Source organism: Scylla paramamosain, chromosome 17 (genome assembly GCF_035594125.1).
Source record: "Scylla paramamosain isolate STU-SP2022 chromosome 17, ASM3559412v1, whole genome shotgun sequence".
Taxonomy (NCBI): domain Eukaryota; kingdom Metazoa; phylum Arthropoda; class Malacostraca; order Decapoda; family Portunidae; genus Scylla; species Scylla paramamosain.
The window spans coordinates 2,542,501-2,565,913 of NC_087167.1; the positions used below are offsets into that span (position 1 = coordinate 2,542,501).

General features: G+C 42.4%; 1 protein-coding gene across 1 annotated transcript in view; it reads left to right on the forward strand.

Annotated features, from left to right (window-relative positions):
- Nucleotides 1-22,757, forward strand: part of LOC135108312 (uncharacterized) — a 117,862-nt gene extending 95,105 nt beyond the window's left edge. Inside the window, exons 6-7 of the mRNA XM_064019144.1 lie at nucleotides 2,806-2,908; nucleotides 22,599-22,757. Of these exons, the coding sequence (XP_063875214.1) occupies nucleotides 2,806-2,908; nucleotides 22,599-22,685 (190 nt within the window). The 3' untranslated portion in view covers nucleotides 22,686-22,757. The remainder of the gene's footprint in view (nucleotides 1-2,805; nucleotides 2,909-22,598) is intronic.
- The last annotated feature ends 656 nt before the right edge of the window (nucleotides 22,758-23,413 follow it).

Genomic DNA, 23,413 nt, shown 5'->3' on the forward strand with positions numbered 1-23,413 from the left:
GCTGCCGCAGCGATGGAAGCTGTGCAGACGAACTTCAGCCTTTTCCCGCGGTTCCTGAGAAGCTCTGCTCCCGAGAAGCATTTCGGGGCTCGGGTTGCGAGGCTTGTCCTCTTCAGTCTTGATGAAATGCTTCGCAAGGCTCATAGTGCGAGAGTGAAGGGCGGTTACCATTAGCAACGTTCCCCTCTGTTCCTGCTTCTCGTGTTCCCGTGTTCCCGGAAACCCGGAGCCACAAATACTAACATCATTTGCTTTCCTCTCAAGAGTCCACTACTCGGCGTGTGTCAATAGTTAGGCTCAGAATCCCTTGTCCCGCAACGCCTGTCTCGCTCTTCTCGCCCTTCCATCCCTAGATCCAAGCTCCCGCTCTAGGAACCCGTGCTTTGCAACATCTGTACCCTCTCTCTCTCTCTCTCTCTCTCTCTCTCTCTCTCTCTCTCTCTCTCTCTCTCTCTCTCTCTCTCTCTCTCTCTCTCTCTCTCTCTCTCTCTCCAAATCATAACAATAAAACACATAGGATTTTTTTTTCATTGTTCTCCTCTCCTAGATCCAATCTACTCTACGCTTTATTTGAGCTGAGTCAGTGTAGTGAGGATAACGGGACTGTTACCCTCTCGATTTAGAGAGAGAGAGAAAAAAAAAAAATCAGATTGTACGCTGTTCTCGGCCTGTTATTATTGTGGCTGAGAGAGAGAGAGAGAGAGAGAGAGAGAGAGAGAGAGAGAGAGAGAGGAGCTGCCTTGTTTTGGTCAACTAAACTTTTGCATTTCCCGTGTTTTTTTTTTTTTTTTTGAGAGGAAGAGAGAGCTAATGGTGCATTTATCAATCGTTTTCGCATGTATAATTATTTTTTTATTAATTTATTTGGTGTTGGCTAACTCATGAATCAGAAAGTATGGCAATCCTTTATTAGGCAGAACACACACACACACACACACACACACACACACACACACACACACACATAAGAACAGGTAGACTGCGGAAGGAAAGAATGAGTTTTGCCTGAAGGAAATGAGTAAACTAGAAATACAAAGCTCCAAGGGATGTCATGAAACGCAAGATAATGGAGACAATGCAAGAGAATGGAGGCAGAGCGAAGGAAAAGTAACATTGATAGCGAGAGAACAAGAATAGGGCTCAGAGAGGAAAAATATGAGGTCTGTCAGAGGGGAATGAATAAACTAGAAATGGAAAGTACTGCAGGGCGTTACAAAAGGGCACGTAATGGAAACAATGCAGGGGAGTGAAGGCAGAGGGAAAGAAAAGATGATCGTAACGTGAGACAGGAGACGAGTAATGGCAGTCAGTGTGTGCTGGCAATGAAGTGAAAAATGGTTATTGCGTAACTTGTGAAAATGCGTAGTGACTCTTAGCTACTACTACTACTACTACTTTTTTTTTTTTTTTAGCGTACAGTGGAGTCATATTTTAATTTCCTGGATGTGATCAGGGTAATACGGTGACCACGTATAGATGAACCCATGAATGTTTATTATATTGTGTAATTTTAACGGTTAAATCTTAAATACAGTGAGTGATTTTGCCCTCGACATTACTCAGTTAGCATAATCGCGCCCGCTTCCTCGTTATATAAGTTTGTTAACATAATGAACGAATAATATTTCAGTATTATGGGTATTACTCATAATATTGATGTTCCACATGTTGAAGTAGATAAATAAAGACGTTTGTAGGATTTCGGTAAAAATCAATATCATCGTGCCTTCATTATCTTCACGGCGAGGATCCTGTGGTATTTATCATTACATATTGTTGTGTATAGCGTGTTACAGAGACAGTAATAGGATGAGAATTAGTTAATAAATGAAAAAAATAAAATATAAAAAATCTTTACTACAGCACGATCCGAGTTTAGTATAGTTGATGGTAAAAAGTTCTGTTTTCTCAGAGCATGTTAGGTTTCGTTTTCTACTTCTAGCATGGATGACACGGGTAGACTGAAAAGTTTTCGCACCTTACTGACTATAATAGTGATAATTTCTTCCATACTTTAGACTATTCGAGCAGGAATAAAGGAATAATTACCTAGGATTTTATTTGATAAATATCAATGGTGGATGGACCAGACTAGATGGACAGTTTAATATTTTCCACCAAGTCATTATTTTTTTTCTTCATTTTACGAGTTCTCATTATGTGCTTGGGACTATTTTGGAAATGAGATGCCTTAGGACAGAAGTGGAGAGAGAGAGAGAGAGAGAGAGAGAGAGAGAGAGAGAGAGAGAGAGAGAGAGAGAGAGAGAGAGCTTCTTGCAGCTTCCCTTATTTTCTTATGTTCTTATGTTCGAATAAGAGAGCACATTTACCTTAAGACACATTTGCCTTTAATTATATCCAAATTCTATACAAAGAGTCATAGTCGTAGTGTAGTTACATAAAGACTTTCAAGACAAAAACGAATAAGTTAAATAACATAGGGAGGTTTAAAGGAGGATTGCATAAATTTATAGATATACATAGATTATAGATGGAAAGAACTATATTATATACAGGGACTGCCACGTGAAGGCCTATACTGGCTTTTTCCAGCTATGTTTCTATATAAAATTTCCAAATAGCGGTATTCCACAAGTCGAGAAAATGGTAAACCGTGTCTGTAATTGTTCAGTGTGCTCTGCTTGTCGACTATTGTATGCGACTGACGTTCGTGGCCAGATTTACGTAGAAAACGGTAAAATTCAATGCACTCTCCAATAGGGGCGACTTCCTTAGATTATGAGAGATAGGGAAGAGGTTTGCTTCATTTATTTGATAACCTGACGGTGTGATTCTCTCCTACAGGGTTCTGAGGGAGAAGGAGGCTGGCGATGAGGAGTTCGTGGCGCTGTGTCGACTACGGCGGGGGGCGGCCAGGCATTCCCTTGTTCATCTGCTACATTTACCGGTGAGTGTTAACCCGTGTGGCTGGAAACGTGCATCTTCTGACTGGCTGGATGGATGAATGGGGAGGTGGCTGGCTGGATGGAGGGATGGATAGGTGATTAGATGCGTTTTGGTTGCCTCTCAGTATGTTACTATTATTATTATTATTATTGTTGTTGTTGTTCTTGTTGTTCTTGTTGTTGTCTCTCTTCCTGCCTGCCTGTTGGCTTATCTGTATCTCTGCCATTCAGTCAATCAGTCAGTCAGTCATTAAGTTATTCAACCAGCTTGTTGGTGTATCTCTCTCTCTCTCTCTCTCTCTCTCTCTCTCTCTCTCTCTCTCTCTCTCTCTCTCTCTCTACGCACGTACCACACAGATCTACATATACGTGGCCTTCGCATGGCTACCCTCCTCACTATTACTAAGACCATGCCATGCCACCTTGCCAAGGACACCAGCGCGGGTCTCATAAGGTAAGGAGCAACAGCAGGTGCCTAGTAATAGCATGTGTAGATTCTGGCGCCATAACAATTGCACAAGGTCACATGACTTACATCACGTTATGTACTGGTCTCCTTGTCAGTTAAGGAGGTGTTGGAGTTGTTGGTATTTCCGTCATGTGAGAGGGAATGTAGTGTTACTGAAGGACTTATGCGTCGCCGTGTGCTGGCCTCGGCACGCTGCAGCATCGCCTATCATAGTGAGGGTCTCAGGGCTACTTGTTGGGGCCGTATGCTTCTCAGCAGGTCTCCTGGTGACGGGAGTGGTGTTGAATCGTGAAGCACCACTTGTGTGTGTGTGTGGTGTGTGTGTGTGTGTGTGTGTGTTTGAAAAAGAGAGAGAGAGAGAGAGAGAGAGAGAGAGAGAGAGAGAGAGAGAGAGAGAGAGAGAGAGAGAGAGAGAGAGAGAGAGAGAGAGGGAGAGAGAGAGAGGGGGGGAGAAAGTAATGATAGTGTAAATGTAATTTCGTATTATCATAGTTCTCCTTCTAATGCTGAAGAAATTGTGAGAAAACATCAACGGCATGCCGTTTTCTGTGGATACACATGATATACTATGATAGTGCTGAGCAAGTCTCCGTTGAAGCAGTTAGGCGTGGGAAAATGCTCTCACTCCCTTTTCTGTCTCACTGCCAGTGATGAGACGTGACGAGAACTTATATTGATAGGTACTGAATTCTGAACTTTAGAATTTGATTAGTGTTATGGAAAATTTACTTCTTTTATTTATTTTTAAGGTAACAAGGCGATTGGTCAAGGCACAAAACGTAATCAATTAAGTAATTAATTGAAAAGGAGAAAATGTACCCACTCAGCTTGCTTATTACCAAAAGAGTTAAAGAAATATACATATATATATATATATATATATATATATATATATATATATATATATATATATATATATATATATATATATATATATATATATATATATATATATATATATATATATATATATATATATATATATATATATATATATATATGAGAGAGAGTAAATGAGTGAAAGGGATTAAAAATGAAGATAGAAACATTATTTTGAATCGCTTGTTTAGGAAATAGATACCGATCTGCCAGCCTAAGCAAGGTGTGACTGGGTATCTAGACAGTAACCATAACCAAGGTGCTGTTGTGGTGTTATGGATAATGATGTGTACCTGTTTGATGGTCTCGTGCAGCAAATTGTTATGAGCATCAATACCTTTTACCAACCGTCAGCATTCAACAAGCACAGTAGACCTGCAGAGTGAAGGGTGAGTGACGACGGCTCCCTCTCCTCATGACAAGCTGAATCTGATTGCCTCGCGCACGTGCCTGTTGTGTTGCCCTGTGGCCGCCACCTGACACGAGGAAACTTCTTTATGGCCTCCGCTTTCATGCTAGAGAGTGTTTCATGTGCTGTGGATGCTTCATGACCTTTGTCATGCAGTAGACTCAGAAGTAGATGATGAGCATGATGATAGTGACGACGATGATGATAATGATGGTGGTGATGATAATAATGATGATGGTGGTGGTGTTGGTGTTGATGGACTGCATAGCGCTAAGAATCACAAATATTAATCATTGTGCCTAGTCGTGCTACTTATATAAACAGAAGTTCAGATGTATGGAAAGTAAGCCATCAGTATCATAAGTCGTTTGTGTCATTCCTCATCTATCAACAATTCAGTGTCAAGTGTTCAAAAAGTATTATGATATTTCACAAACGGATTGGTGCATAACTGGAAAATACTTAGTGATCATGAAGTTAATGCAGCGTCAACTGGTGGCTTTAAAAGAAGACTAGATACATATGCTGATAATCATGATAGGTCAGGGTAGGTTAGTATGTTTTCTACAGGTACTGCCGCGAGTAGGTCATACGGTTTCTAGCAGCTTCCAATACTTCCTTACAGCTTTGATTTATCCTGTTTGACGTCACCACTTCTGCTTCAGCGTTGACTGTTTTCCGGAGAATACATACAAGTAATAGGCGGCTTATGTATTGTGGGCAGTCCAGCTCATGCGGTGGGGCCTTGCTGGGTGTAACTGTGCTCGCTCCGGCGTGACCTCCAGCAGGGACACGCAGCCATTATGCTCAGTGATTTGCCAGCAACCTCCATGAAATTATTGTAACTCATGCTCTGTTTTGTATTGACGTGTATTATGCTTGTGATTATTATTATGTCTTGATGTTAATGGATTGTAATTACTGCAGATTATTAACATTCTTTACCGTTTTTCAAGCCGATGTTTTGATTTTCTTTTCTTTTTTTTTTTTTTTTTTTTTTTTGTGTGTGTGTGTGTGTGTGTGTGTTATGTACGACTAGTCTGTCTGAGATTACTGCAGGATAAATATTTTCCCTGTTGATGAGAGAACAGCTTAACCCTTTTACTGCTATAGTCGTCCTTTGGTAACATTCACAGCACAATAAAAGTTTACGTGCATACACACACACACACACACAGAAAAAAAAAAAAAGAGAGAGAGAATGTGAGGCTATATTTTTCTCTCCTTGGCTACAGAACTATTTATGAGTCAGCAGCAGTACAAGAATGTATCCAAAAAGTTATATATTCCTATAGGAAATTTATGTCTCAGCGGAAAGGGTTAAGCCATATATTACTCTGGCTTAGAGATTCTTAGCGCTGTGTGAGGGTAAGGCGCAGTTAATATCATATGAGAGAGACACTGGCTTCACATCCCCCGTATACAGATGCCATGTCCTCGTAACCCTTTCCAGGATGCCATACAGCCTGGTAAACAGCGATCGGTAGGCCTTGTTGCGCTAGAGACTGGGTGTGTGATGTGTAATTCATTCTTCTCTACTTTGATTGTCGGCCCCGTGTGGTTTCATAACGTGCCTTAAATGAATATCAAGGCTGCCTTTCCCTGAAGTGTTCATTGCTCGAGTGTACCAATGCTCTAATGCTGCCAGACACCTCTCTTGCTGCAGCGTAACTAAGGCAACAGTGAAGGCACGCAAAGCTGCTCCACACTGATCTTAAGGTATAATTAAGCAATGGGGGATTGTGAAATATGACACAAGGACCCGCCTCTCCATTCACGAGATACGCGTGTAAATATTGTCTGGTGTTGTTGGTGGTCCGCTTTCCTGCACTCGTATTTTCCGTTTGGCATATTATGTGAGGTGAATTTATATCCATACTACATTATAATTTTTTTCTTCTAGGCTCGCATTCCGAAACGATTTGAGCTTTAAAAACTATTTTCGGATACTCATGGGTTTATTTTTCCAATGGTTATATGGAGTCCATATTAAACTATCACTAGAGCCATGAAAACACTCTTGAAAATACCATTAATTCCTACTAGACATTGTTAAAGTAGTCGGGATAAGACAAAACATCGGAGAAGGGTGCCTCTGGATGGGCTCGGCAGTGTTGAAACGCTGGCGCAGTTTCAGAACTCAATTCTGTCATGATTTCTTCCGAGAATGTATTTACGGGATATTGAAGGCAACTATATGAGGCACCTGCAGGCTCGCGGCGTCCTTTGTGGTCACGCTAGCCGGCAGCAGCGCCTCGTGGCCTTGCTCGCACAGCCTCGAGGCGGTCGTCGTTTTGCTTGACATGAAGCTCTCCCGGCGCGAACGATTGCGGAAGGAAGGAAGGTAAAAAATAAAAAAAATAAAAGCATGGAAAAGAAAATCCGACGCTTGTCAAACCAAGGTCTGGTAGTGTGTGTGTGTATGTGTGTGTGTGTGTGTGTGTGCAGCTTTACGAGTATACATAACTGTGTATATGCAGCGTATGTTCAACTACTCACGTCATGAATATATTGTACAAAATACGATTTCCTGCCCCAGTGTGTAGGGTTGTGTGATGACGGGTTGTTCTGATGGACGGGCAGGGAGGGAGGGGTCCTTGGAGGGTCCTTGGCAATGTCCTTGGTGGCAGTCTGACTCAGGGCCTCGCGTCGACCAATAGCCATGCATCAGTAAACTTGCGGAAGGCTTAAATTGATGCCTTGTCCCTCACTGTCTTATTCTGAACACTGAGAGGCAGTAAAATGTTGTATTCTATGGTGCTGATATTTATTCATATGGAAAAATAAGCGCACCAGCATATTTACATACAATACCCGCCTCTATCCCTTGACCCGATAACCTTGTGGAAGTGTACTCGAGGTTGGATCATCAGGAAGGTTGAAGAAAACGCGGCCAACAATGTTTGAAATTTATCAGTGCTCGTTTTGTGGCTACAGGAGCTCCTCTGCTTATAATACCACGCTATTCTTTTAGCTCACCAATTTGTGAACCACACCTACCCTGGGATGATTTGTTCACTTATCAGGCTTTTGATAATTTGTATATATATTCAGATACATATAAGGGGTGTTGGCCAAGGGCTACACAAAATTTATAAAGACCATACATTACTACCACTCCCTGAAATTTTTAGATAGCTTTGAAGGGATTAGCCAGTCAAGAGAGAACTACACATCTGTAGCTGGATTATTCTTACTACGTCACTGGAGCGACTTGTTATAAGAGGAATTTATATGAATGCAGAGGCGGCACATGTTGTCTGCATGGTGGAGTGTTAAGGCGTGTAAGGAAGGAGGAAAGGGGAGAAATAAGGAGGTGTTCGAGAAGCGGCGCTGGGAAGTCAGTCAGTGCATGAGGAGGAAGCCGCGCCAGTTCCCAGGCAAGCAGACCTTCTCCTCCCACACGAGTTTCAATCTTCCGATAATTTACATGAAGGAAACATTATTTATCTTTCATGTTTTATAATATTTTCAAGATTTTCTAAGGTTCCTTTTTTCTTCTCACTTTTGCGCTCCGCCTTAAAATAATGAGAGTTTCAGGTAAGAAATTGAGATATAAATGTGATTTATAAGTTCCTCGATAACAGTTTATTTTATTCTTCGTAAAACCTTTTTGCTTATGACTCATCCAATCGCTTCTCCCAATTACTTCATAATTTGATATAGTATGATTGAGTACTACATAATATAACGTGGTCTCCTTAATTCGTCCTTCTCCTTTCTGAGTTTCTTTGTCTGAATCCATTTATGTTTCTGTTATCTACCAAACTCAGAGGTATGGAGATCATTCTATGTGCGCAAAAAGTATAAGACGCCCTGAATCTTGAAGGTAGCTCGTATACGTTAAAAGGAGTAGTGCATCTCATCCACACGTTCTCTTTCCATTCGTATTGTGAAAAGCACCTACGGAGAACACATCCTCTGGTCTTCGTGGAACTCTGAAATCGTTGGTATGAGTCTCAGTTCAATTGTATAAGAACATGTTTCGTTTTAGAGGCTGATCTCGTGTGTGCGTGTGTGTGTGCATGTCCAACGTCCGGCTATCTGTTGCTGAAGTGAACTACATCCCAAGGTCTTCCTCCATCATTACCACCACCAACAACACCACAGCCACAATCAACGCGACCTTCACCACCACCACCACCACCACCACCACCACCACACATCAACTTCATTCGTATCAAAGCTGAGGATCGCGGGAGTAGAGTCACGAGGCGTCTCTATCAGGGGCCGTGAGCGTTCATTAGAGGCAAGGGCAGTGGGAGGCATCGTAAGAGTGTGATAACTTAAGGGAAGGGAAGCGATACGAGGAGGAAGAGAGGGAGAATGAGATAACAAAAAAAAAAAAAAAAAGTTGGCAATGAAGGAGATTAGTGGGAATGACTGTGTGTGTGTGTGTGTGTGTGTGGCATTAGTTTTTCTTTCTTATTATCCAGAATACATATAATAATTTCATACTGCTATTCCACAACAAAAAATATAAGGAAAATCATTGTCTACCTGTCCTGTGCATCACTACACCTGTCCGTCATTAAATCTGTAAACGGCGACGCATATATAAGTGCTGTTATGGAAACCTCTCGGAATAATGTTACTTTTTATTAATGCTATATGTATTTTTCTAAAGGCATTATTTCCTGTATAATTTACTTTATATCTGTTTCTTTATTATTGCATCCATATGGTGCATCATTATTTTATTTTATCTGTAAATGGCATCGTTATAGAAACTTTTTTAGAATATCGTACTTTTTTTTATTCTTCATATATTTTCTAAAGACATCACCTCCTTCGTTGCTTACGTTAGATGCATTTCTTTATCATAGTGTCCATATGGTGCATGAATGTTTTCTTTGATCTAACTCAATATACGGAACACAATACTCACTACGCAACGAAGACGAATGATGTTAACGCTAATATTAGTATTCAAGAGGCGTGGCCCCTCAGGGATGGAACAAAGAAGAGGTGACAGTCTATATAAAAAAGTGAATATTAATAGCATCAGATAAACTAATTCGGATAAGAACGTCGTGTTTATCCGAAAGTGGCAGCGCCGATAGCCTTAGACCAGCGAGCTCGCACCCTGACACTGCAGAAGGCGGCGACGGAGGCGTAGATAAGTGTCAAGCCACAATCATCACCACCTGCGCGCGCTGCTCTCTTACCACTGTGCTTTATGTCCCTCAACCAAACCCACTCGTAGGTATTTCCGAGCACGAACTGTAGAATTATTTTTGGCCCATGGTAAATGACTATCAAGGGCGGGTGAGTGAGTCCCGCCCTCGTCCCGCCCTCCCCGCCCTCCTTGCTACGTTCCTGCTCCAACATTTCCTCCTATCTGGCAGCAGCGATACGTTCAAGACACGGCTGTGGTATTGTAACATTAGTTTGCATTAATACTCAGTTTGCAGCACCAGTTTCGATTTCCTTGGACTTGTTGAGGAGTTTAGATGTCAAAGAGAGAGAGAGAGAGAGAGAGAGAGAGAGAGAGAGAGAGAGAGAGAGAGAGAGAGAGAGAGAGAGAGAGAGAGAAAGAAGTGGGTTATATCTAAAGTTATGGTAAGCGTACAATGAAATACGTGATTTGCGATGCACTGTCTGTTCTGGTGACCTGATTGTTGTTTTGGTGACCCCCTGCACGCCGTTGACCTACCTGCCCTAGCGGAAGATTTATCAGCCAGGTGGAGGAAGCGCTGCGGGGATCAGTGAACTATTTGTGGCTGAACTCTGGAACTCTGGACCTGATTCTGTCTTTCCACCCTCCTATAACGGACCATTTTCAGGACTAAGCAGAGGGACACGATTTGAATTTTTTCCTTCTACTCACTTTTTTTTGGGCAAAGAAGTTAAGAAAATAAGATAATAAACCCTAGTCAACTTACAGACAGCAGTGATTTTTTTTTTGTATTATTTTGAAGCTTTAGTCAGTCGTCTACCCATAAAAGAAATGTCTGGGGAAGGTACGCGGTGGATATGTTAGAGAAGAGAAAATTTTGCAGTTATCCTTTGTGGACAGGTGTACTTGTAAGTTTAGTAAGGTTTGTGTGTGTGTGTGTGTGTGTGTGTGTGTGTGTGTGTGTGTGTGTGAAGGACCTGCTGTTTGCGATTTCGACGAGGGATACATACATACTAACTACTGAGGGCAGGTGTCTTTCAGCTAATATAAAAGCAGAATAAGGTAATGAGTTATACAGTCCTGTGAAGATTTAAGTGACAGAAAGCAATTTCAATATACTACATACTAACTCCGTAACCTGAAAAAAAAATAAATAAATAAAATAAATAAAAAATCACATCGCACAATGTTTAAGAGTATTGACGAAAAAAAAAATGTATTGAAAGTTAGATCAAATACATTGGAGAATTAAGGTACCATTGGGCTTATTATGTCACATTTATCGTATGGGGGAAGATGTATTGACTCATCTACCGACAGTAACACAAATCCTTGAGTATAATCTGAAGAGGTGATGGACGACGTGTGATACATAACTAAGTGAGTCACCAGCACCTCGCCCGTCACTGTGCAGGTGCAAGGCGGCACTAGTGACAGCAGTGATGGCCCAGAGGAGACAGAACTAAGTGCGGAGTCGTTTAGAAGATTTAGAGATATATGATAAGAGGCAGAGTTTATTGAGAATATCATTTGTAAGAGAGAAAAGAGAGAAAGAGGAGACAGCTGAAGAGGTCGGTGATTTGAGATGCGAGGTGAGGAAGGTGTTTCTCAGGGTGGAGAACACTGTTGGGACGGGGGAAGGAATGCCGTGCTGTCAGTGGAGGCTGGTGTCTGCTGGAAGATGACAGGGAAGGAGGTCGACAGGACAGTACTCTCGGGGAGTCATAAATCAGGGCGCGGGCGACAGTTGAGGGCGGGACTGCTGTGGGCGTGAGGTCTATGGAGTCAACGAGTGGTGGGCGGTGGGCGTGTTGTCGTTCAAGTTCAGAGGGACGGGTGGGTGTGTGGGTGGAGTTTCCAACGAGCTGAGGGTTGTGCTGCAGAACCGACAGGTCTTGCTCTGTTGTTCTTGAATTGTCTTGTCACAGCTTGAATTCTTTTTCCAATGATAAATTCTTAAAAAAAAAAAAAAAAAAAAAAAATTAAAGAATAATATTCGAAGACAGGCAAGTGTGTCAGGTGGACGGCTTGTTGAGGGGAGGTCAGTGTTGCTGGTTCGTGTATTTATGTTTCACTCTTATGATATATTGTAGACGTGTGTGTATATCCATCTGTTCTGTCTGACCCTCAAGCACCGGTACTACATTTACATGTGATAAAACTTGTCTTGCTGATACGAGACCAGTTAAAACTGAATACACAAAAATTTTACGCTCGTGAAAATATTGTATACGAGATAACCGTAGCAGCTCAAATTTGGTGATGTTTGTTGGCTTGTGAATCCCGTCCGTTGGTCCGTGCGACTGGCTGAATCCTCGGTGACGTCACCCTCCACAGTGATCAGCCGTGTTGGTCACTTTAGGCAGATGTGCTGTAATCGTTAATCTGACACACACACACACACACACACACACACACACACACACACACACACACACACACACACACACACACACACACACACACACACACACACCTGACATGACTGAGATGTATGAAGGTGCTAAAAGCGCAGTTACTGAAGGTAGCTTTAAATCAGATACATACAAAAATTTACATTTCGATGAATTCACAACATGACAAAAGTGGAGCAAGCAAAAGGTGGCCGACACACCGCGCTGCCGGCACTCCTTTACACTGCGGTTGTCGCAGGTGCGCAGCAGCATGAGATGGGAATTTATTCCATTAAACGCCTCTAGACGATATTGGACTTATAGGATGCCGCATCACTACCCTATATCCTCCATTTCCTGCCGAACTCGTGATGGAAGGAAATGGGGACTCGGAGATCCCGTGCTTACCATACAACATCCGGAATCGACTGCACGTAAGGGTCTTCCTGCCAGTGCCACAAGGGGAAGGGTGTGGCGCTGCCGGAAGGAAGCGGTAGCTGCAGGGGGAACGCTGCGTGACGCACGACCAAGCGTGTCATGCAGAGATGAAACACAGTGAGCCGCGTCGTGCTGGTATAATGGCTGTTCTCAGCAAACCCATCACAAACACGCATGCTCAATATTCTTGTCTCCTCATAATGGGAGCAACAGTGCCATCCTCGCATTCCTTTTCTTGCCTTAACATGATCAATCTCATTTCCTTCTGATAAGATGTCTTTGGGAAAGCTGTTATTTATTGCCTATTTCAAGGGATGTAGATCAAATGGAAAAATTCTCCCTAAGCATGCAGAAAGTATGCACTGCTCACACACTGCTCACAGCCTTGCCACCCCACGACCTGAAGAGCCGTGATTGTGAAGTGTCGAGTGCACTGCTTTGTGGCCGCACCATCCACTCTCACATCTTCGATACGGTAACAATTATGGGGAAAAAAGACTCATTGGTTTGATGGTGCAATCAGAATAAATGTTGGTATATTCTGCTCTCTGTAGTAATTGTGTTAACTTTCCCCAAGAGGGACGCCAGCCTGGGAATCGTTGCTCATCATTTCAACTATTTTACTGCTCCAGCCAGTGATGAAAGCCGTGCGTGCGTGGCTGATTGAACTAAGGCATCGAATATTGGAGTGCAGTGAAAGTTGCAGTGGAGATAGAATAATCTGACCGAGTGGTAAATTACATACAACTGAGGTCCATCTAAGTGTGTGATGCATTATCTTTAGTATCGTGAGAGAGAGAGAGAGAGAGAGAGAGAGAGAGAGAGAGAGAGAGAGAGAGAGAGAGAGAGAGAGAGAGAGAGAGAGAGAGAGAGAGAGAAACAACAATATCTCAGATTGCTCTTAAGGCTTTGATACCTCTCAGCAAAGTGAGCAACGGAAAAGAACCACTAAACTTTACTTTCAAGAATGGTCTTCCCTTCCACCCACTTACCTCCAACCCTTATATTCCCATCCACCTGATCTGAGTGGAGTGGATCGAGCATTATTATAGTGGAGCACTGTGGAGCATACGACTTCTGTGCTCGGCCGTCTCTCCACAATGCCAATGCCGTCTAGGGCATGAAATAACTTATCCAGCGGGCATCGGGACTGGCGGCGAAGGTCATAATGGCGTAATCTGAGCCTAGTTGTAAGTCAGCAGTAATACTATCATGCCATCACAGAACCATTAGCCGCGGTAACCAACGTGTCATTATCCTGCTCAGGTAAGGGAGCGTTCACTAGGGCGTGGCGACACACTTCAGCACGGGGAGGGACGTTTGGGTTTATAGTTGATGTAGGAAAACCACTCAACTTTTCTTTTTTCTCTCCCTCTGTCTCTCGTCGCAGTTTCTTTCCTTCATTTTGTGTGCTTACTTGTGTATGAGTTTGTGTTTATGTTTGCATGAAAAATCTTCTCACCCTCCCTCTTTTTCTTTCCTATTGCCTCCCGCTTCAGTTGCTTACCTTCATACTGTGTGTTTACTTGTGTTGAGAATTTGTGTTTACGTGAATATTTCCAAGTTCTCGTGTTTATGCTAGATGGAGGAGAATAACAGTGCCTCATTGCATGGAGAAACCTTAGTAAAAGCAATATCGCGGGATCTTTATCAAGCCTCACTGAATATCTACAGAAAATAAATAAAGGAAATCTGTCCCACCAAACATTCAGTCCACAGTGGCGTGCGTCGTATCAACTGAGAAATATGACGGGAATTTTGATAACGTTAATTTAGGGGAGGCCACCGTGACTCAGCGCCTCCACCGCCGCCACACCTGCGGACAAAGGCTCACTAGAAGGTTTTCTCTGAAGGTTTATGTATTAATTCAGACTGTCCTTATATTCCAAGGTGTCTTCTTTGTTTGCCTCTGATTCAAGCCTTATTTTCATGCTTTAAAGTGCCTTCTGAGTCTTCCTGTTATCCTAGACAGTCTCACACTCCTGTCTTCCTTCCAAGTGCCTTGCAAACATCGCTTAGAATCCTGGATAGCCGTCCTCCAGCCAGGCGTCCTCCAGCTGCCAGGGACGTTTAAGTAGCAGGTGGCGTGAGAGTGGCGTTGACTTATGAGGGAACTGCTGGTGTGCCAAGGCGGCGGCTCACGTGACGCCTCGACGAGCACCACTACTACCAGCACCACCACCATCACCATTACTCTCATCACCATCACTTCTAGAATTGCATATGCTCCTACTTTTTTTTTTTTTTGATAATGAAATTTCTTGTGCAATTAACACTATAAATGCAATGGTAGTGATGGTAAACAATATCAGCACGTAACACGGCAGATTAAAATTTTTGTAGAGATAATGAAATTGCAAGTTACAGAAATTGGCATAGTCATGTAAAGAGTGGTATGGAATAAGTGGAATAAGATGACACTCGTTGTCTAACCCTTGATGTTTGTGTGGAAGAACGGCAGGTGGTGGTGGTGGTGGTGGTGGTGTTGTGTGTGTGAGTGTGTGTGTGTGTGTGTGTGTGTGTCAGCGGGAGCGTACTGTGACCTCATCTAAGAGAGACAGAGATAAGTGGATACAGGGATATAATATCATATAATAAACAGGGACTGCCACGTGCAAGCTCTGTGGCTTCTTGCTGCTTCCTTTACACATTCATGTTCTTAAAACCTACATCCCCCATTGTCAGCGTTCCAGCGGTTGTTTAATAATTTGCATACACGCGTAAATCTTTTGTCTCTCTCTACAGGGAACAATAAAAACAGAGTAACACAGTGCGAAAATTTACGACGCGGAGTGACGCCAAATATGCCTCGCGTGGCGGCACACTCCCTGACACCCTCTCCAAAGGTTAAGGGGATGTACATTATCACCCCTACGTCACCATGACCTCCCTACATTTTCTCTCACACACTTCTCACTGGGAAAGTACGGATGTGCGTCTCCGGTTGTGTTGATGTGATGGTGGTGAGTTTTGTAGTACGTCTTGTGGATGTTTAAAGGGAGGATTAAGGTAAAAAGATATAACTCAGCAAGAGGGGAGGGTCTGGGGTAGTATTTTTAAACGTTTCGGCTTCTTATTTTGGCATTATATAGGAGTTTTGATTGAAGGTAATGGGTTTTCGAGGGTGTTTTCATGATTCCACTGGTGATTTGGCAAGACCTCTGCACTTGTATTTAAACGTTTCGGCATATTATCTCGACTTTATATAATAGCTATAGTTGAATTAAATGGAGTTTACAGGATTGTTTTCATGGCTGGTGATAGCTTAAAAAGAATTCTGCATCATCAATGGAAAAAAAAAAAAAAGATCTATGAGAACGCAACGAAGCACTTTTGTGACCTTTGAAAATAGTTTTTTTACGAGAGCCAAAGCGTATACAAATACAAGGCCTGGTGTTATTTCTTGTGATGCGAAACCGTACCTTAAGCAACTTTGAATTTATAACAGATCATCATCATTTAATATACCTACAGTATGAATATGATATACCTACATGTAATATAATATAATACATTTACAGTACAGTCAACACAGAAGAAAATCGTAGCACGCTTCAGATTCCGACGCTCTAATGTTGCAGTTTTATTGCTGGCTTATCAATTATGTAAGCTACTTTATGGATAAAAAATCTGGTAACTTTCTGCTTCCTTGTAAGTGTTGTATTTAACTTATAATGTGAACGAGCTGATAAAACCGTATCATTTGTGTCAAAATTTGTGATAGTCAGCAATTTATTGAACTGTAGTGTGTGTGTGTGTGTGTGTGTGTGTATTTAACTATCTTCGTTCATCTAACTTTATCTGTCTGTATTTATATACCTAATTGTCCGTCAATCTATTTATCTAAGTATTTATTTATCTGCCTATCTATATCTAATTACCTATCTTTCTTTATCTATCTATCTAGCTGTCAATCTATTTATCTATCTGTCTTATCTCTTTACTTAGTTACCTTTCTATCTATCCTGTGTGTTTTTTATATATTTTTTTTTAAGTGGGTTAGTGTGTTGCATGGTGTCATTATCGCAGTTTCCTCATAATGGTGGTGGAATGTTTTCTTCCAGCAGCGGCGCCACAAAGGTCGTAGTTTCTCACGCTGCTCGTGGCCCGGACGCCTGCCAGTGAATCATGACCGCCCCCGCGTTGCCTCACACAAATTACTGCCTTTATTTTTTCATTGTTTCCATCCTCTACCTAAGCGCGCATCTTAGTTTAATGTAATAATTCAGTGGCTTGTGCCTGTCGTCCTATGGAGGTGTTGGATAAGGACGAATCGTTCCGTTTACTTGAGCATTTAACTGTTACCTTAACTTGAAAGATAGTCTTATTGTGTGCCGGAAAAAATAAGTACCATTGTTACCTGCGTGAAGAGTATTTACCTCCACCCTCCTGGCAACTTCAAGGGTTATTGTCACGTTCCTCTTCATCGCCTGGCCCAGCACTCGCTCGCACGCCGGGACTTCTCTGCCAGCGGTTAGATCAGGGGGTCGGCGAGGCGGCAAGCGGCAACTCGAGCAGACCGAGAGGAGATAGTAAACCGCCTGTCATTAACCGCCTATGATCGTTCTTGACGCCAAAGTGACTCAATAACTGCAACACCGAAGCTTCATTGTGCCGTGCCTCAGGTCCGTGCCGCGCCGCCCGTGCGTGACTTGCCGGGAGGGAAAGAAAAAAACTTGTTAGGTAACAGTTTCGTAACTCCTCTTCCATCACAATAATGCGAGGAGATTAGGATGACGAGGAAAGAAGAGAGGACGTGTTTCTCCATCGCAGACGCTTTTCTCTCTCTCTTCACTCTGGCTTTCTTTCTTTCCAAAGTTTTTTTGTTACGTACTAGTTGTATTATTCAGTACGAGAAACTTATCATTAGAAGATTATGATGACAGAGAGAGAGAGAGAGAAGAGAGGACGTGATTCTCCATCGTAGACGCTTTTCTATCATGGCTCTGTTTTTTCTTCCTTTCTGGGTACTGTTTACCCATTAGGTACTGCCTGTATTTGTATTATTCAATATGGAAAGCCTCTGATTTGGAAATTATAATGACCAGGAGAGAAAAAATAACTTGTTTCTTCATCAGTGTTTTTCTTTTCATCCTGACCTTGCCTCTCCTCCTGGGGCCGTATTCTTACCTTTCATCCTGTTATCTCGACTTGTTATAACAGCTCTAATGGAAGCGTTTTGTGGTTTTCAAGGTGAGTTCAAGATTCTAGTGATAATCTTACAAGAATCCAGCTTCATCATTGTGAAAACAGACCATGAGAACGTGACTACTTATCTCTATGGCCTTTGAAGTTAGTTCTTTTGAAAGCCTAGAATTTGTTTACATCATAATTGAAATATTCAGCAAACATGTGCAGGAAGCTTGATGTGAACTGCGACTAGCACAGATAACGGTATGATCCGAATATACTTTCATGACAGGAAAACGACAAGACATTAGATTATATTGCGTTGAGTATTTATATTATCTTGTTAATTTTCTTAAGTAGAGACTGACCACATGCACATCTTCGCGTGATAATAATGTTTCACAGATAGCCATTGTTCCTGAGTACTTCTTTTCACCATCCTTATTGGAAAAATCAGTATCCACATAGTTCACAGACAGCAACGTCAGTACGACAGGTGAACTTATTGATTGAAAATGTTTATACTCCTTTACTAATTTCCTTCACAGTGAAAAAAAAAAAAAAAGGGGAGGTTATGGACTTGTGTTCCTTAACGGTGGGAACTTGACCCAAATGATTGAGTCTCGCAGCTGAAGCACCGCGTCACGCTAAGTGTTCGCCTTTACTCCTCCCATTAGTGAACATTACATGCAAGCCAGAGCATCACGCCCCGACACGCCCCGCCATCCTCGCCGTCAGTCTCGGCGCAGTTTTTCGATCAGCAGCCTTCATTTAATGCTTCGCTGATTGGTTGATTGCGGGAACGCGGCTCTATGAATGACGCCGCATGCCAGAAATATTAGACAACAGTTACTGTTAAAGGTTAAGGAAAAATGAGATGAAATAGGAAATAATGAACAATTCATAAGCAACTCTTTACTTAATAGACTACTGTGAAAGCTTCCAACCCATATCATGTCTTTGTATCTATTCCTCTAAGTAATTATGAGGCAATTGTTTGTACCTTTTTAACACACTGGGATTATGGAAAAAAAAAGTTATATTGTAAAATATGTGTGACGAATAGCGACATGGATATTGGTAGACGGTCTGCATATCAGTTAGATAATACACTATGATATCACGGAAGTGGTGGACAGAGAGATGTGAGTCACGTGTTCAAGTCACGCCTGAAGCTTGATTAGTGTCACCTGGAGCTGACGAGTGTGAATTATGTAACACAATCAGCTTGTCTTCCATTGCAACTCATGGGAAACAACACTCGTGGCTAATGTAGACCTTGAAAAATATTATATTCTGGTGCAGTAACGATGATGATGGTAATGATAATAATGACGACGATGATGATGATGGTAACTATTACGAAACTTTAGATCAACCATATTTTAAACAAAGTACAAAAGGTTTAGTGTGGAGCAATCAAAGGGTGTTGTCCCACTCCACCTGGCACTTCCGTCCCCACCTGCAGCCTGGGAGCGCACACACCTACCCGCCTGCACGCCGCTCGCCGCCTGCCTTCCTCATGCGCCAAGGGATGCACGCCTACTCCTTGCTTGCTTTGTGAATTCTAAGGAAAGAAAACTAGCTGTAAACATAAGGATATGATGAAAACTGATTAGTAAACTTGTTTATGGTGGCTCCGGCATCGTGGTATGGGAAGCGTGGGTGGTGTGGGCGTGGGAGGGTGAGGGTGTGCTCTCCGCCCAACGCCGAACCGGAAGCAGCGGCCGCGACTCCACCCTTTTAGCTCACCTGTGCACATTGTTACAAGAGAAATGATTTACGTAAATATGAGCTTTCCGACCAGGTGTCGGAGGGGCGGAAGTGGGGGGCTCGTATCGGTTTTACAATGGGTGACTGACACCAGGATTTTGGCCAGCGCAGTCAGATTGCATCCACTTCCCTCCCAGAGCCACTGAGAGCTTACACCTTATCCTGTGCTCCCTCGTTCCTTCTTCCGGTATTTGTAGCAAAGGCAACTCGCAGTCACCAGCCATCTGTCAGCGCAGCGTTATTATTCTCCGCCAAAAAGTGAGGCAGTTTTCTGGTGAACAGGACGGTGCATTGGCCATCCGAAAAGTTTCCTTGGTGGTGTGTGGCGTGGGAACCTCCTCGCTGTTTGCTAACTCAGTGTCGGTCTCCAAACCCGCTACTGGGGACGCACGCACCGAAACGTGCCAAGGACTAAGGACTGAGTGGTGCGTACCTGCAAGGATCACGACACACGCTACGTTGCATTGATTAGATACTCGTAGAAGGAAGTATGGAAAGAATGGCTGTGTAAAAGTCATCTGTATGTCAATAGTACCTTGTTTATTGACCAAGGGATTAATGTAACAGTTCCTCCTGTGGTAGTGTGAATCTGTGATTCTGATAACAAAAAAAATGTCCGTGAATACCTTCTAATAGGACCTCCGTTGTATATCAACAAATTTTACATTTACTCCAGAAACAAGACCACAAGTTTGTGTAGTGAAAAAAAAAACCCTGAAAATATTTATCAAATATTTTTGATAAAGCTTGATATTTTGCCAGTGAGTCTTCCATGAGAAAGTATATAATTTTCATGTGCAATTTGCGAGTTGGTGGAGGGAATGGAAGCTTGTGTTAAAGTGAACTAGTTACATAAAACTTGAGGAAACGTTTACCTTTACTTCGCTAGATAATCAAAGGATACGTTAGGACGCCACATTGTACCAGCCGTGGGAACTGCTAAGGAAGAAGCACTGTGAAGCTTGACCGATAGAAGGTTTCCCAGCCTCACGCCCCTTTAAAGTGCTCAGTTAATCGGATATCGGGAGAAGAGGAGACCGCCGCAGCCTCAGCCGGGAATTGGTAAGGTGCAATATTCCGTCTGTTCTGTGCTCACCATTACTCATCTAGACAGCCAACGATGCCTGATAGCCATACCCAGGAGCATCACCTCTTATCCTCAGTCGGGATGGGCACCTGGTAGGATTTTTTGTCATCGGCCGCAAACCAGGAGCAACAGATTTGTAGTTCAGCAGTGAGCGGGGCACCTCTACCACGGGCGTGGCCCAGAGTATCACTGACCCGTGGTGGTGCTGCTGCTGCTCCTGTAACGTATGACTACGTAGTGTGGTGCAGTCTGTCAGTATCAGTAAGTGAACGAAATAAGGCAGATTACATTATAGCTTTTAGGTAATGTAATCGTTCGTAAATCGTAGAGAGTTGCTGACTGTATCACTGACTCATAATGCTGATGAAATGGTTGATATACATTTGTCTGCTGAGTTCAGACCACGGAAATGTAGTCCTATCGGTAAAAAAAAACTGTAGATAAATCTATTTACTACTCGTACGTTCATATGACGGATAGGCAGTTGCATTCATATCAACAAGTAAAAGAAGCAAGCTATACATTATAACTAGGGCAAAAGATTCACAAAGCAAAGCGACCAGTAATAGTAATATCTGTGGTTTTTACCATATAAAGGAAACACGAGGAGACAACCAGTGGCGACAGACTGCTTTGAAATACGCTTCCCTTTATATGCTGCGTGTGCTGAATCACTTCCGCGCCAGAATATAAATTTCGGCCAGGAATCACAACAATTGCCTCTCCCACCCCAGAGTGTGGCCTCGCGCACCTCCTCTTCCGCTACCCGTCTGTCGGCTCGCCCTCCTCACCGTCGCATACTAACGCCGTACTTCGTGGCATTGATTGTATTTGTTGTGTAATTGCTGTTGTGATTGTTCCTTATTTGATGTTTAAGAAAGTCACTAAACACCGTATCCATTCTGTCCTTACGGTTACTAAAGTGTATTGTGTCCCAGCATACTTGTCATATTCAGAGTATATATCTTAGGCTTTCTTTTGCCCTCTACTCTTTGAAGAACATACGAACATAGGAAGCAAGGAAACTGCAAGAAGTAAAAGACCAATTAACCTAAACAAGGAAGTTCCTGAATACTTAAACATACCATCTGCAGATTTTCCATCGCTATTTCATGTTTTGCATAAAACAATAACAACAACAACAACAACAACAACAACAACAACAACAACAACAACAACAACAACAACATTACTACTACTACTACTACTACTACTACTTTTACTATTATCTTGTGTGTGTGTGTGTATGTGTGTGTGTTCCTTGCCAAAAGAGTGAACCACAGAGGGGAAAAGGAGGAGGAGGAAGGAGACTCACTTTTGACAGCAAGAATAATGTTATCTTTCTAAATACCCGGTGACATGTTGGAATTTAGTATGGAAAGAGGAAGTGGTAGCTGGAAGGGACGGGTTGTGTGGACAAGGGGTGGTGTTATGTGTCCTTCCTCCGCCCGCACAATGGCTGGGGAGGGATGAAACTTTACAAAGAACAAAGACGTTAATCCCTAGCTAGCCCCCCCACTGTCAGATTGTATAGCCAGGCGGTTGCATATACTTTGATAGACTGATAGATCAATACCCATGGAGAGTCGTGTTTTTAAACTCTTAGTTCCCTCATCTGGACTAATTTAAAACAGTGAAAATTCCTTTCTTCCAGTACAGCTGTCATAACCAGTCGAGATAACGCTGCAATGTTTTCACGATACCATTAATAAAGTAGTGAAAAGATAGTTGATTTATCAGTCATATCAAACGTAAGGATTTTTTTAATTATTATATCACTGTGTGTGTGTGTGTGTGTGTGACAGTCTACCTATGTGAAACGTTATAATGAAATTTTCCATGAATGCATGTACGTAAAAGTGATTGCCTTGTCTCTTTCATCACTTTGAGCAACTGCTTTCCAACTCCATTCCAAATAATTTGTCGCTTGATTTGATGTGAACGAACATTTAACTCCCACTTTTGATTCACATTTTCACGTCTTTTTGCTTACAGTATTGCCATGGTTTCGTTGCCACTTATACCTACTTGCCGTGTAGTGTGGTCTTGCAATCTGGGACTCCCCGTGGAGAAAACGCTTAACATTAAAATCATTCTCCAAAGTGCTTATAAGAATCACCATGAAAACAACGTGCTTTGCAATTTCAAAGAATATGTGTTTTTTTTTTCTCCTACCTCATCATTGCTAATGACATCAGGAAGTTTCACAATTCCTTACATGATCTGCTCTTACGTTGAGTGTTCCACCATAATTTTACGTGTTCTTGAGGTGAGTCTTCCATCGTACTCTTAGGCAGTAATAAGGTCAGGAAGCTTCAGTTTCTAAATACACGTCTCGAGGCGGATGTCGGAGGCAAGGCGCGGCTGCTGCTTTCGGCGCCATCCAGTTCAGCGGGAGCCAGAAATGCCTGAAGCGTGGATGCTTCATCAAGGCGGCTATTCGATGCAAAGTTCCGGGTCCTAGCTGCGAGTTTAGCTAGAAAGCAGCCCCACGAGCCAGGAGAGTACTGGTGGCTTGTTTTATTACGCTAGTTGATAGATGCCTGATGGGTTTGTATTATTGTGTTCTTTTGTGTTATTTCCTCAAGCAGTTCTGAGCAATTTTTCCTTTTCTTTTCACTTGTTATACCATAGGTAATTATTTTTTTACCTATTCCAAAGACTGTACTGAGAAAAAACTGCATTACTCATATAAGTCGTAATGACGAAAAGCTTTTACCTATTCTAAATGCCTCTCTAAGGAAAAAGATCACATTTCTCTATAACGATGTCACATAGTAAAGGTCGTCTTGGATTCGTGCTGCCAGGGC